This window comes from Taeniopygia guttata, chromosome 2 (genome assembly GCF_048771995.1).
Source record: "Taeniopygia guttata chromosome 2, bTaeGut7.mat, whole genome shotgun sequence".
In the NCBI taxonomy this organism is placed as follows: domain Eukaryota; kingdom Metazoa; phylum Chordata; class Aves; order Passeriformes; family Estrildidae; genus Taeniopygia; species Taeniopygia guttata.
Window position 1 is genome coordinate 130,053,537 of NC_133026.1, and position 14,549 is coordinate 130,068,085.

General features: G+C 38.3%; 1 protein-coding gene across 2 annotated transcripts in view; it reads right to left on the bottom strand.

The window, feature by feature from the left end:
- The window catches only part of STK3 (serine/threonine kinase 3), a 174,474-nt gene that overhangs the window by 34,255 nt on the left and 125,670 nt on the right, over positions 1 to 14,549 (bottom strand). Inside the window, exon 11 of one of the 2 annotated variants that reach the window (XM_030266466.4) lies at positions 10,116 to 13,436. The exons of the other annotated variant lie outside the window; for it this stretch is intronic. Coding sequence (XP_030122326.1) covers positions 13,278 to 13,436 — 159 coding nt within the window. The 3' untranslated portion in view covers positions 10,116 to 13,277. Of the gene's footprint in view, positions 1 to 10,115; positions 13,437 to 14,549 lie in introns of those variants that run through there. 2 annotated transcript variants of the gene reach the window in all.

A 14,549-nucleotide genomic window follows, 5' to 3' on the forward strand; every position in this document is an offset into this window, starting at 1 on the left:
TTACACAGTGCACAGGAATTCCTTTCATAAACTTAACTAACTCCATGTTAAAAGTAGTCACATTTTTGTTCCCCCCTCCTCCTGAAGACCATTCCAGAGCTGTGCTGCTCTCCAAGACTTGCACAACTTTTAGCACAATTTTATTAATGGCTGCTTTATACCAATATAGTTTTTTGTTTTCTTTTGCCAACACTGTTCTTTAGCTTAAATATTTCATTTTCCTCTTAGTGTATTTATAGACAGCAACCATATGGCCTTACATACATATTTTCACAGGTTTATACCTCTCAAGCTTCCTTTTAGTTTTCTTTTTGCAAGTCCTGTTCCCCTGACCATGCTACGGGATGTAGCCATTTTTTTTTTTGCATTATTTCTGCTTAGATTTATTATGTTTGAGCATTGGACAGTATTGTACAGAAGCTTTAATATTTGCTTATGACTAACAGAATTTTTCACTGAGCAGATTAACAATTTAATGATTTAAGAAATATTGCTGTCTCAGCTGCCCCAAAATATCTAGGTAAGGAAGAACAGGGCATATCTTTCCCACCATTTTATGAAGCAATGTCATTTTAGGGCTCAGTGCAGTAAGTGCTGCAAAAACTTATCTCTCATTAAATAAAAGTACAGGAAAATGTTTACATTACACTTTTAAAAAAAAATGCAATCTCTCCAAAGCCTCACAGGGGAGAAGAGGTGGGGCACTTTTTGCACAGTCAGTACTTCTGCCAGACTTCTTCACTCAGTGCATCTGCACTTCCATACACCACTGGGTCAGACCTGAAGGATGAGAGGACTAACCACTTTCTCTGGAGCTGGAAAATTTCTGTGGTCAGGAATCTGCACAGTATGGATGTGCAGTTCACTGAAGAACATTGCATCGGCCTATGCTCCTCCTGCCTGTGACAGTCACCTTCATGGCACCAGTGAAAACGCTGTGCCTACTCTCTTTCATCTGAGAGCTTTGTATCATTTAAATGAGAATTGTGGTAATATTTCAAACGAGGTAACTTGCTTTATTGCAAAGAATAAACTGTTAGAGAATCTGGATTTCTAGTACAAATCTAGGGTATTATGAGAGTCAGAGATACCCTTGAGACGCAATATGTTACATTATGTTCCTGAGATGTAAAATCTATATATAGATTGTGATTAAGCTTTTTATGTATGTTCAGATTTTGTGTTATTGCCTGGTTTATTACTCATTTACTTTCATTAGTTGCTAATTCTCTCTTTCCCTGCAGATTTTCCATTTTGAAAACAGACTGGTTTTTCCTACCATGTTCTATAGAGCATGGGCTACTTCACATTGCAAACTTAAAACCAAAAAACTTTGCATTTAATTTTCCAAATTTAATACCACCAGTATTTGTACCTTTTTATATAGAACTTTACCAGAGTGCAGGGAACTACCATATCTGGATCTCTTTGTACTGTGTGTCTTGTCCCAGTGGTGTGTAATGCACTAAAGAACTCAGTTTTGTGCCATAAAATGGAAATTAAATGTATAAAAAATTATCTTTCACCAGGGATCTAGAACTGATTTAAGTTTCAGGACATTCTGAGCATATATTATAATCAGAGAAGCCTGAGCGTCATTGTGAAGATAAACTTTTTTAAACATGCACATCAGGTTAGATTTCTGTTCTTAGAAATGCTCTTAATTGGTGATTGTGGTGGGGAACCCATATTTTTCTGTTGAACAAACAGTATAAGCTTCTTGTTCTCTACCTGACAGATTAGGGACTAAACAACATACCACCAGCATTTGTAGGCACTAAATCAACTTGACACGACCTTTCATCTCTTCCAAAATAACCCCCATCCCTAGAGGCCCCAGCTGTGCTCATATAAGCAGCAGAAATCCCCTGGAGTAACTGCTCCTGCTGTGCTGGTTATCCATTTCCTCCCACAATACTCCTGACTTTAATCTACCTTTGATGGTGCTTTCAAACAATATTCAGCCCAAGGCACCACTCGTATCCCTTGGTGAAGTGTTGTGCCAGAACTATTCTTTTCTCATTATGTTATTCTTATTTTCTTTTCCAATTTATGCACCTGGCTTCCCATTAACTTACACCAGAAATTAATTTGATCTCCTGTAACTAACTTTCAAGTTGCACACTATTCAGACAGGATGAAAGAATGTTCCCATCTGATTTCTGAAGAATTTTTTACTGATTCTGCCTTTTTCCTAAAAAAAAAAAAAAAAAAAAAAAAGATTATGCTTCTCATCTGAGAATAATTTACGGGGTTAAAAATAGAGCAATGGGTAATACATTATTCAAAGCAACAGTTCTACAGAGCAATCATTGGAGCTGCTAAGAAACATAACTCTCATTAAAGACTGTGGATCTCTTCACCCTTCAGATATAAAATTATGGGTTGTCAAGTGGAGGAAGCAACCTGCAAACAGTCTAGAAAGTGTTTCCCGAGATCACATGACACTGCTGGCAAAGGTCTGGCTCTGGAATTTATTTGCCCTGCTAGAAATGCGGATGGAGAATCAGCTTGCAGGTGTTGGGACTCACACTGACCTCCCACTGCAGAAATTTGTTTGCCTGACATCGCCTCACCCTTTACACACAACCCTAAATCATGTAAGTCCTCACTTGGATAAACACATGAATTTGCCATAAGAGGCAGTGGCACAAATCCAGCATTTCAGCTTCACAGAAGTGCAAAGAAACATCAGCACCTCCCACTCTTGCTTTTTTTCTTTAAGGGTACTAATGGGCTCTGGCTTCTCACAAATCCCTGTTCAGATATAAACAGGGCTAAGTTTTTCAGGAATTGGACAAAGACTGCTATAAATCTGACAATTCCTTCTATAGATCTAAAGCAGCCTAAGAGCTGCCCACTTTCAGATGCACGGTCCAACATCTGCTTGTTGACACCCAACGTGCAGGTGTTCTGTGTGGTACAAAAGTCTGTGTAGATTTGAGCAGACTACTCCACTGATGACGCTGTTGACTTTCAAAGAAAACTCTTAATCTTACTTGGAAGATGAGTGGTATTCACACAGCAGCTCAGTTTGCTTGCCAGCAGCCACTGTGCTGCCCATCCCAAGTCCTGCACCTCCTGCTTCACCCTCTTCAGGCCACGGCTATTCCTGCAGCCTCCATGACATATAAGGAAAGATGATGTGGTGGGGTTGTAACACAGCAAAATGGGGCTTTGGAGTTCCTCATTTAGGAACATCAATCCCACCAACTTTCAGTGGAAATTATCCTTTCAAATTACTATGCTGTTTTTGAAATTCATGTGCCATCCCATTCTAGGAAATGTTCTGAATACTGACACCCTACTATAGCATCCTTAAGGAACATCCATTTGATTACCATTAGGTAAATTCCAATTTTTTAATATTGTATCAGTGTCTAGGCACATCAGACTATGGGCTAGCACCTCCCTGTGTTAGGTTTTCCAAGTATGGCAGAAGATAACATGTCAAAATTGTGGTTTACTTTTGGGAAAAATCTATTCTGTATGTTGTTGCTTTCTTCTTTCCATACCAAGGCACACCTTCCTATTGCCACTGTCAGCATGATCATTTTTTAACACTTTGATCCCTTCCTATTGAAGGAAGAAGCCCTGGCTATATTTTTCTTTGGTGAGCTGGTTCTCAGCATTCCCTGTGGGAGCATGCTCTGAAGAAGACTACTGAAACCAGGGAAGAGGCTGATGCCACTTGCAAGCGCCTTCCAGAAGAGTGGCTGATCCCCATTCTACTCCCCTTATATGTCTCCCCCTCTCTTGCAGGGCCAGCAGAGAGGCAAGGCCAGCCCCACAACAGGGACCTCTCAACCAGCCAAAGTCAGGATGCAGCTCCTTCTCCAATCCTTCCTTACTCAGCCTGGTAAGTGAACTACCAGGTCTGGCAGTTGATTTTTGCAAGGCACATCTCAGTTGCAGCATTGGAAGTGCTTTATAAATATAGGGACATTTTGCTTATACTTTTGATGACAAAAATGCTTGGGCCTTCCTTATACGTTGGTGAGGACAGCCCCACTCCTGGCTCTCACATTCCCCAAACTGGAACTGTACTGGTGCTCTCCCCAGTGCTACCAGTGCACTGCTGGAGAGCACAAAGGACTCTGCCTCGTATGAGTAGCACACAAAAATACAAATATGCTTCCTCACACTCGGCAGGAGCCCAGAACACCAAAACAATTTAACATGCTGGGAAAGGAAGAGAGGTGGCAGGTGTTTCTAGGTGCATTTGATTTCCTTAGGAATCCCTTTAGATTCAGAGAAAGGTCAGTCTAGACATATCAAGAATACAGAAGAAAAAGGCTTTGCTAGATAGTTAATGATACCTGAAACAAGACACCTGACAATTTTCCATCCTGACAAAGCAGTATTATAAAAGCAAAGTGTATCTTTTTATCTTGACAGAGAAGATGAGAAGAAATCATGGGGAATGAAAAGTTAGTCTATTTCAGTTCTGGGTTTTTAATATAAAGTATTAATACAATGCAGCCCAGAAAAGAATAAACCTGAACAGAAAAAGCTGAAACCGAACAGTGTTTTCAAGTCTTTCTTTGCAAAGTGCACAGGACAGTCATGTCCTGCATGGTTTCACTTAGAGATCTGGACCAAAAATCAGAGACCACCTTCCAAAAGTTTCAACTTCAATTTCTAAGCACAGACAGGGATGTTAGACATACCCTCCCCTCACCTGGGTCAGCAGCATGGCACTCCAAACATGAGGTTGGCAGCCTTACAATATTTTGGGGAGGTAAGGCCATGCAGGTTCTGTCACTTGCTGTGACGAGGGAACACAGCAGCTGCTTGGCCCTGCAGCACAGTGCCCATTCAGCCCTGAGCAGCCTCTATCCACTGATCAGGACAGAAGCTGGAAGACAGCTCAGAAATGGAGCACTAGCTCTTCTAAAAAAGCCTGAATGGTTGTTCTTTGTTCCAGAGCAAAGAGCTGAACTAAACACTTCAGTCCACATTAGTCAAACATTGTGCAAATAAGACTTTCTCCTAATCTAGCTCAAAGATAGGACCAAACTGTTGAGCTTTTTGTGGAGGCAGTAACTGAAGACAAGTGCTATGAGATGTATAGACTTATGTCAGTTGATGGGCTGAATAAATCAACATTAACTACACTTAAAAGGCTTCAAAATTATACTTACTCTTGGAATACATTTGCATTAATTTTTGGGATGCAAGACTACTGTATTGCTGGCCCTATAATTCTAGAGATCCTCAATTCCTTACTTATTCTAATAATTACATATTTGAGGGCTCTTTAAACATATGTTTGTCAACAAAAGTTATAATTACACTAACTAGGAGAAATAGGTTTCTTAGGTTTGTTGAATCTAATACAACACTCTTGCTATTGATTTTACCCACATTACATTGTGGATGTAAACAGCCTCAAAGATTATTCTATTTTTATAAAAGCTGAGCAATCAGTGGTTTCCTTAGCAGGAGAGATACTCACATACCTATAGTGGGTTACCAAATTGCTTTTGGTTGTTTTAGAGTTTCTAATGGAATGAGACTCTTGGAATGAGTCAGAGCAATATTTCAGTTGTATTTATTGAAAACTGAACCAGTACTCATCACATCAGAGAATTCTGTTCACTTTCTGAGGTAAATCGGATTTGGACTAAGCAATTGTATGTGTGTATAAATCAGTGCAGTGCTGAACATTAATACAGTCACCCCATTATCTTCTGTACAGTCTCAAGGCCATTTCTGTGAAGATCAACTAATAGAAAAAGCAACCCAAAATTTCTTCTGGATTTCAGGAGACTCAGGAAGTTATTTTATTAATTGTACTTATAAGAGAAACATTTGATTTATTTCTGCATTTTTAATACAAAACACTGAGAAATTCTGGTCTTCTTTGAGCAGGAAAAATTGGTATATGACAAATAAATACCACTTACCTAGACTGAAATAACAGCTGCACTTTTAAAAGAATCTCATGTTTTTGGAGATAGTTGCAATGAAACATGGTACTACTACTTAATCCTTCCTCAAATAATCTCTGACCTCCATAATCTCTGGACTATGACACCTATTTTCATGTGTGACGAGAGATCAAAAGGACACCTCTTGCTGTTAAGTCTATATACCCCACTGTACCGCAATAAAAATGAAATATCAATTGATGCATCATACAAAAGGCATAGTGTCATATAAATCAACTCAAAAGCTTTTGGTCTCCCTCTTTGATGTATTTGCTGCGAGGCAGCAACCATGCAGGCCTTGGGAGCCCAGGAGTGCAAAGCAGCAGAAAGATCTGAATAGAGAAAGAGTAGTGTTAGAAACAGCTGAGGGCCACAGCCATCTTCTCATGCATCAATCCTTCCAGTGACACTGAGGGAATGAAAGGAGGAATGTGGGGGTAGGGTGCTTGCTTCTGGGCACACCTGTATGCAGCAAAGGAACAGCTGAAGAATTATACTGGTCAGCTCCAAATACTGTCCAGAGGAGTGAAACAGGACTAGTAGGGCTGAGCTTTTCTCTGGGAGAAGCTAGGGAGAGATACTGCAATATCTGTCCTTAGAAGAAATATCCACAAGGAGAGGAAACCAGTTTTTAGTAAACAAAATGTGGCTTAATTCATTTGACAGAGGAAAATATATGCAAGTACATTAGCATGTGGCCATGTATATTTACAAATTTAATTTCTGAGGATGTGATACCTAAAGAAAAAAATTTTTAAGGTTGCTGGGGTTTGCAGTGCTATGGTAAATGGTGAATACCATTAATGTTTTTCCCCATTGTGACAGACAGAAAACCTGCATTTGAGCCCAGAATCAGGTTATAGTTTCATTTCTTCCAGTGTCTTCTTGCTGACTGGGTCTGGGCAGCTCCCTACTTAGTGCCATTTATCCTGCGAATATTCTGTGCCCTTTAGAAAGGCCTGTTTGCACCAAACAAGTATCAGCAGCAGGCAAGAACTCTGTTTGCCTATAGCACATGAAAAATTCCTGCTCCCATCATCACTTCTGGCAAAGGTAAGCCAGCACCCACAGTAGGAACTTGGGAGGCTGAGGAATAGTGCTAATGCACTAAGAAAGCTCCTGGCACAGGGCATGGAGAGGTTGTTAGCTGATGCCATTACACAAACTCCTCCACTGCACTGAGATAATTTCCTAAATATCTTTTGTACATCAATAAAAAAATAGACACAAGGAACTTAATCTTTTCCAAGGGTAATGGGCCATGCTGCAGTCCAGCCAACCAAGCTAAGTGGCATCAGAAGCTGTTTGCCACCACAGCATGGCTTTGTCCCTGGCATAACAACTGGCTCCTCCAAGGCTTCCCAGACCACAGGCATTGACTTGAGCTTAGTGCTACCCTGCTGGGGACCAACAGCTTCAGATTCACACTGACTCTCTGGGCAAAGCAGGGCTCCCTGCTGCGTGTGCTGGTTCCTCACGCTCTGCAGGAGCCTCAGTGCCTGCTCCACGGCCCCGCAGGGAGAGGAGCAGGAGGACGAGGACAGCAGCAGCTTCCAGCAGGGCACAACACTTCCAGGACATCCTGAGCACGTGCACAGCTCATCCTCTCAATAAAACCATCTCCATCCATGTCTGCCCAGGGCTGGAGCATGCAAAGTCTCTCCATGAGATAAATGTTTGCCATCAGAAGCCTCTTTAACCCCAAAGAAGAGTGGGGAAAGAAAGGAAGAGAAAACACCCCCACCTTGATGACTTTGATTAAGTTCTTTTTCCATTTTTATTTACTTGGCACTGTTATGGTATTTTTCCATTTATATAAAGTTAAAAAATTAAAACTGCTATCTTTAAAGTAAAAACAGGATAAATAAAGCATGACCATCTAAGGCAATAAACATTAATGGAAGAAAATCAGATGTGAAACATAACACAGAGCAGTAAGTTATACAGATGACTACCTGATTTGCTATTTTCAGCCAACACTTTTTTTCCCTCACATCCACAGTTAGCCTCATAAGCTGCCTGGCCAGGTGCAGATGCCATATTCTTTTTCTTCTCTCCCCAAAGAATACTTTTAAAAATTGTTTCTTTCTTCCTGTTTCTGTGACAAATACTACTCTTCTCCAATCCAGATGACTCTCTGAAGGCCTAGTGAAATGAAGTGTGAACCTGTCCTGAGGACTGTGTAGCAAATAATGGAAAAAAGCATAAAGCATCTGGGACTAACAATAATTTTGAAAGATTTGCTTAGAATCTGAACATCCCATCCTTTCAAAGGAAGGAAAAACAGGACAGTTGAGACTTCAGTGGTCTCTGAATAGAAGAAGAGAATAAAAGCTGTTGCTGACATTTGCATGTGCCCACTATGTCCAAAAAACACTTAGCTCAGGGGATGCTCTTAAAAGTAATGCCCACATTCATTTTCCCGAGCAGAGGAAGAAAAGAAGGAAAATACAGGAATTTTCACACATGCTTTAAAAATTTTAACAAATTAAACCAAATCAAAATGGATGAGAGCACACCACGTAAAAGATAGGCACTTTCCAGAATGAATACACTGAACAAAGAGGAGGAACACATTTTGTGAAAAAGTATTTCACAAATGCAACTTAACAGCTTCTCACTAAGATATCAATGCAATTTGCCTTTCTCCAAAAAGCTTAAGCTATTACTCCATCTAGCACAACACAATAATGAGAAACAACATGGGCTACCCAGGATGTGTCTTCTCCAAGGCTTTCATTGTCAATAGTGGCCATAACACTGCTGCATCACAGCCTGGCATAGAAATATCCCACAGCAAATTTCCCAGCCAGCTGCACGACACAACCTCAAGTTACACCAGGGCAGGTTTTAATTTGGTATTGGGAAAAAATTCTTCACTGAAAAGATTGAAAAGATTGTCAAGCACTGGAACAGGCTGCCCAGGGAAGTGGTAGTGTCACTATCCCTGGAGGTATTGAAGACACATGTGGATGCAGCACTCAGGGCCATAGTTGAGTGCGGAGTTGGCAGTGCTGGGTTAACAGCTGGACTCGATAATCTTAGATCTATTTCAAGCTAAACTAGTTAACATCCATCACTGCCTTTGGAAACACAGAAAGAAATGTAACTGTAAGCTGAAGTCCTATTTAAGAATTTTCACATATTTAAGAAATGTGAAAAAATAAAGACTTTCTTACTTCATGAGGTCTTTCTGATTAGCTTTATAACCAGGTATACTCTTAAGAAAAAGTAACCCTCATCATACCACACGGATAGAGCCACATGCACACCAAGTGCTTCACAGCAGTTGTACAGTACACATTTTGCTTGGAAGCACCAGTGCCTTTCTGTGGTGTCAGGCTATCCCGTGTACTTGGGCAGGGATTCACTCACCATGAGATGTATTTATATCTGAAAGTTGAACACACTGAATGAAGAAGCCAAAGCCACAGTGCATGCTCATCAGAATATACTGTGCAATACAGACAAGCATTTGCTTATCTGAATTAATCTGACATTTGTAATTATTTACTGCTTATTTACAGCAAATAATGCTGCAAATAAGCAGTAAATAATTAGAATATCCAATATATGTAGGATTAATTCAGATTAGCAGCAAACTTGTGACTTCAAATGTACCATGGTCCACTAAGGAGCATCGGTCATGAGTTCCTTTTACTAAAATGTACTTGTTGGCAAGTTATTAAGAGAATAATTTTAAAATATCAGAAAATAAATGGGTAATGGAATTATATTTGAGACATTAAATGTAGCCACTTTTCTACTTTGGTCTATCCATTGCCTATTGGTTTTCTAGTGTGACGAGAACAACAAAGGAACAACTCACACCCCTTATGTCCACTAGCACCTCCAAGTAAAGGATGTCTAAGAACTACTTGAGTGGTGCTCAGCTGTCTCAGGATTAGGCCTCCAGCAACATCAGATTGCAGAGAGAAGGACTTCCACAACGTAATAAGGATTTCTGGCCTGATCCATTTTCATGGGATCCTCAGACTTCTAGTTCTTGCAGCACTGTTGTGATCTGGAAAAATCCTTTCCAGAGCTGACTTAGAGGGACGTGGGTTTCTGTGCTCACAGTGTTACAGAAAGGAAACAAAACATGAGGGATGACTATGGAAATGAACATTAATGGTTACTATTAAGATAATTTTGCTTCAGTTAGAATGAACAAGTCAACAATTATACAGGAAAAATTAGCTTTTATTAAAAATGTTTAGTAATAAGCAATGATTTTCCAAAATTGTTTTAACTTACTAAACCTAAACATACAAAGTCAGAAAGCAAACAAGAAATTACTTGGTTAAAATCTTATTGATGGTTAACTTGTCAGTAGTTCTATTAGATTTCCTGCAAGGCTTGCTTTTAAAATATCTTATTAATTGGCTTTCCTTTACAGAGATGCTCATCCTCCAGTAAAGATATGTCATCAACAACATGGATTATTTGATTCATTTACATAAACAGAGGAATAAAAAAATAAGTTGCATCCATCTCTGAGTACAATGTTAATGCTTGCAGAGGATTCAGAAGTCCATATGCTGGCTTCCTAAGCCCAAGGCAGCTTTTACACTGACTGCAGTTTGCAGCATACAGAATGGCAACATACTAATTTCATATTAATTCATGAAAGTATTCTTTGGTCACAAATATCCTGTACCTACCCAGTTTACAGTGCATTAGAGGCTATTTTTCACCCTTTTAAGTAGCTTGTTTTATTTGTTTTATTGTTTTTATTACGGCATTCAGATTTTTTTTCTCATGCATATATATTCCATTTCTGTGTGCATGCATGTGCACAAAGTCTCAGTTGTTTCTAGGCAGACACATCAGTATAGAAAAAAAGGATGTCATTTACCTTCTGATAGCTTTCAGATATCAGAATGCAACAGCTCTAGTCTAAAACAGCCTTTCATTGGAGTCCCTTGGGATACAGAATTCATCTTTAGAGTATCTCAGTATTGAAGTCTTCAGAATGCACAAAATAAGAAATTTGTGATCCATTTATATTATTGTCTATTACACTGTAATGCCACATTACTCAAAGTCTTATTTTTGGCGTGAAAAGTTTAAGATAGAGTAAGGGAAAATCTAGCTGCTGAGAATGCAGGTAAGAGTGTCTAGACAATGACACTTTGTTTAAAAGGCACACCAAGAAAAGGCAAGCTAGGTTCCTCTCCTGATGGTCTAAACCTGTTCTACAATTTCTCTTTTATATATATATAGGTACAAATATATATGTGTGTATATCACGCAAATCGATGTATGCACACACACCTTTGAGTTTTTGAGAACAGAAAGTTTAAGAAGTAGAAATTACTTTAAATAAATAAGAACCATAGTAATAGGGGAAAGTTGGTACTGTTATTTTTTTTCCTGCATTATGATTATAATCTAATGACACAGTGATATATTTATATCATTTTCTTACTTTACATCATTTAGTGTATAAATGTGAGGCGTAGGACTACCAGGTGCATTTTATCTTGCCTAAAGTAATTTTTATGGATCTTCTGTGTTCTTGCATTTTCACAAGGAATGGTCATTGCCCTTGAGAAGTATGAAGAGAATTGAGGATAAGGACGTTCTAATAATCACAATTAAGATTTATTTGCCTCTAAGGTTTACATGTTAGAGTGTGGTGTGCATGCAAACACACAGAGAACGACAAGGACAGCAATGGCTGTATACAGCTCAAACCCAAGTACTGGTACCAGCATGGCTGTAGAGTGCTGATCCTGTAAGAACTTTTTGTTTCCATTGGCATAAGCTTTGTGACATAATGCATCATTTCCAAAATAGGCACTATTCCATCTAAATGGTTCACATATGTTGACAAATAATGTTAAGAGGTATGAGATGATTACTAACTTCCAGAAAACGTTTAACAGAAGATGCCCATACAGTAGTCACCATTAAAAGTTTAACGGCTGAAGGCTGAATATAAAGATCTTTTCAGCTGTATTGTTTGAAGAAGTATGACAATCACAGTGAAGTTATTTACATACAAGGCAACAATAGTAAAAATTTCAATAGAGAACACAGTAGATTGTTCAGAGAGTGGATCACATTTTCCGCAAAGTCTGAAGTATTTCTGACAATGTTGTAAATTCCACCAATAGATATTCCACAACATAAACCAGACAAGAACTTGTAAAAAGCTATTAAGAGCTTGGTCCTGCATTTCTGAGTCCCCAAAATCTAGCAACAGAAGACTATAGGAATTTTGAATGTTTAGCAATTGCAACAAACATCCCAAATGTTGCTTCTTTTCTATACTTGTTAAATATAAGTATTCAATTTATTTTCTTTGGTTTTTAAATTACTATCCCTTTGTAGCTACAATATGAAAACAAACAAACCCCAAAGCACTAATAATTCCCCTCTCCCCTCAAAACAGTGATTTAAAAAACCCCAAATGAAACAAAAAACATATCCAGAAAGTGTAGCTGTTACTTCATTATAAAACTACGGTGCAAAATAGAGGTTTATACTGGTCAGAATTGCAATAGCAATTGGAAGTTTACACTTATGGAGTGACTGTAAGTATTGCTTCTCCTGAATAACAAAAATTAAAACTTATTAGGCACTTGTTTTCTTGTTTAATGACAGCTGACTCAGTGTGCGTACAAATGACAGAAATCCTCTCTCAAAGAATGCTCTGTAGTGTAACAACTATACTACTCAACTACAACAGTTCCTGATTCAGGAGAGCATAAAAACATGTGCCTATTACTTTATTCCCAAATTTTACTGCTATGAATGGGCTGGATACATGTTCAACTGCTGTTCTGAATCAGGGTACATGTTGAAATTGGAGTTTTAAAAGATAATGCAGTGGTGAGCAGCTTTTAATTATACTACAATAGCAAGCTTATCTAATTTGACTCTGCTCTCCACAATATTATCTTAATACTTCCCAACAGAAAACAGGCATAAAATAAATAGGATAATCAAAGATTACATAATAAATATGCTACTGAGTGGGAGAAAAATACATTGTAATATAAGGCTCGGTAGTGTTGCACAATCAAGAAATCATTCCAGGTGCTCCAAAACACAATTCCCAGTGTACAACACCAAGTTATCACTACACACCTGAAAAAGATTGGGAAGTAACAGATTAAACTTCTATTACATTGAACATTTGAAAATGCAAACAAGTGGTAAATGGTGCAGAACACCATATGAATATTCTTGACTGCTGCAATTGTCACTGCTTGTGAAGGAAAATTTAACAGATTGGATTTTTGAAAATTCATAATCAAATTCCTTCTGACTGTAATTACAAAGTTACCAGTGTCCACACTGACTCCTAGTATTATGTTTGAAAGGAAAACAAACTCAGAAATTTTGCTGCCTCCGTTTCTTCGCATCCATTGCATCTAGGATAGGTTGCCTCTTTGCAGTGTACCTCTGACGAAGCTCCTCAATTTCTCGTTCCATCATAGGGTCCAAAGCCTTTAATCTCATCTGTAATTCTTCTAAACTCAGATTTTTTAACTGCAAAACAACCAAACAAAAAATAAACCCACAAAAAATATTAGAAACTGTTTTCAAAAAAAAACTTTGCAAACCTTGCAAATAAATCACAAATAAATGTAGGGCAGGAGTTTAACTTATTAGGCTGAAAAAGCATGCCACAGAATACAAATATATATATATACACTCATGTATATAACTTATATTGCATAACCAAATACTTCTTATTGAACTTCATATAGAAGCCTGAAAAATATACTGCTGCTGTAATACTCTTGACAGATATTTAGTGATACTTTCTGATAAGAATGACAAGGCACCTTCCTCAACAGACTGCTGTCAGAACTACTCAAAACAAATTGCTAACAGTGTTTTAAATAATATATTAAATAATTAACTGAATTCATGGCGGGTTTCCTTTGACCAAGTTCTTTTCTCTCCAAAAATATTTTCTCAGAATGTTTAACAGTTCATTAGATTTCACTTGTTACAAGTGAGTTATCAAAGAACAAGTAAATTACTTCACTGCCTTGCTGGCTGCTGCCCACAAAGGTTGGAATCTTGTCAGATACTGGGGCATGTTGGGCACTACTACTCCACCTGCTACTGCAGGGAATGATCGGCATTTAAAATGCAATTTTTGTCTGGCCTATGTGTTTTTTTCCTGATGTAATTTAGTGCCATTCTGCATTTCTCTTTTGTTAGAATTACCCATGTGCCATTATTCTTCACCAGTGTGAAAAACAGTCAGCAAATTTCAAGTAGCACACATAATTTCTTCTTACAAAAGGGATAATCTTTATTTTGTTTGCAAATTCTCTGACATTGCAAACAAGCACACTACCTAATTCATGAGTAAAAAAAATACTTTTCTGAATCAACTACCAATGAGTCAATACTTCATTCATGAATCTAGGGCAGGCTTCTATCAACACAATCTGATCTGTTTTCCCTGAGGAATCAACTGCTATTTTTGATCTTTATTTTTATCAGCAATTGAGGCGTATAAATTAGCAATACATACTGCTACACACAGTCCGAACCCCAGCATTATGACTTCTACTAACAGACCACACTGCACACAGTAAATAAATAATTTAAAGTCATAATAAAAAGAGTGGGCTTATCAGAAAT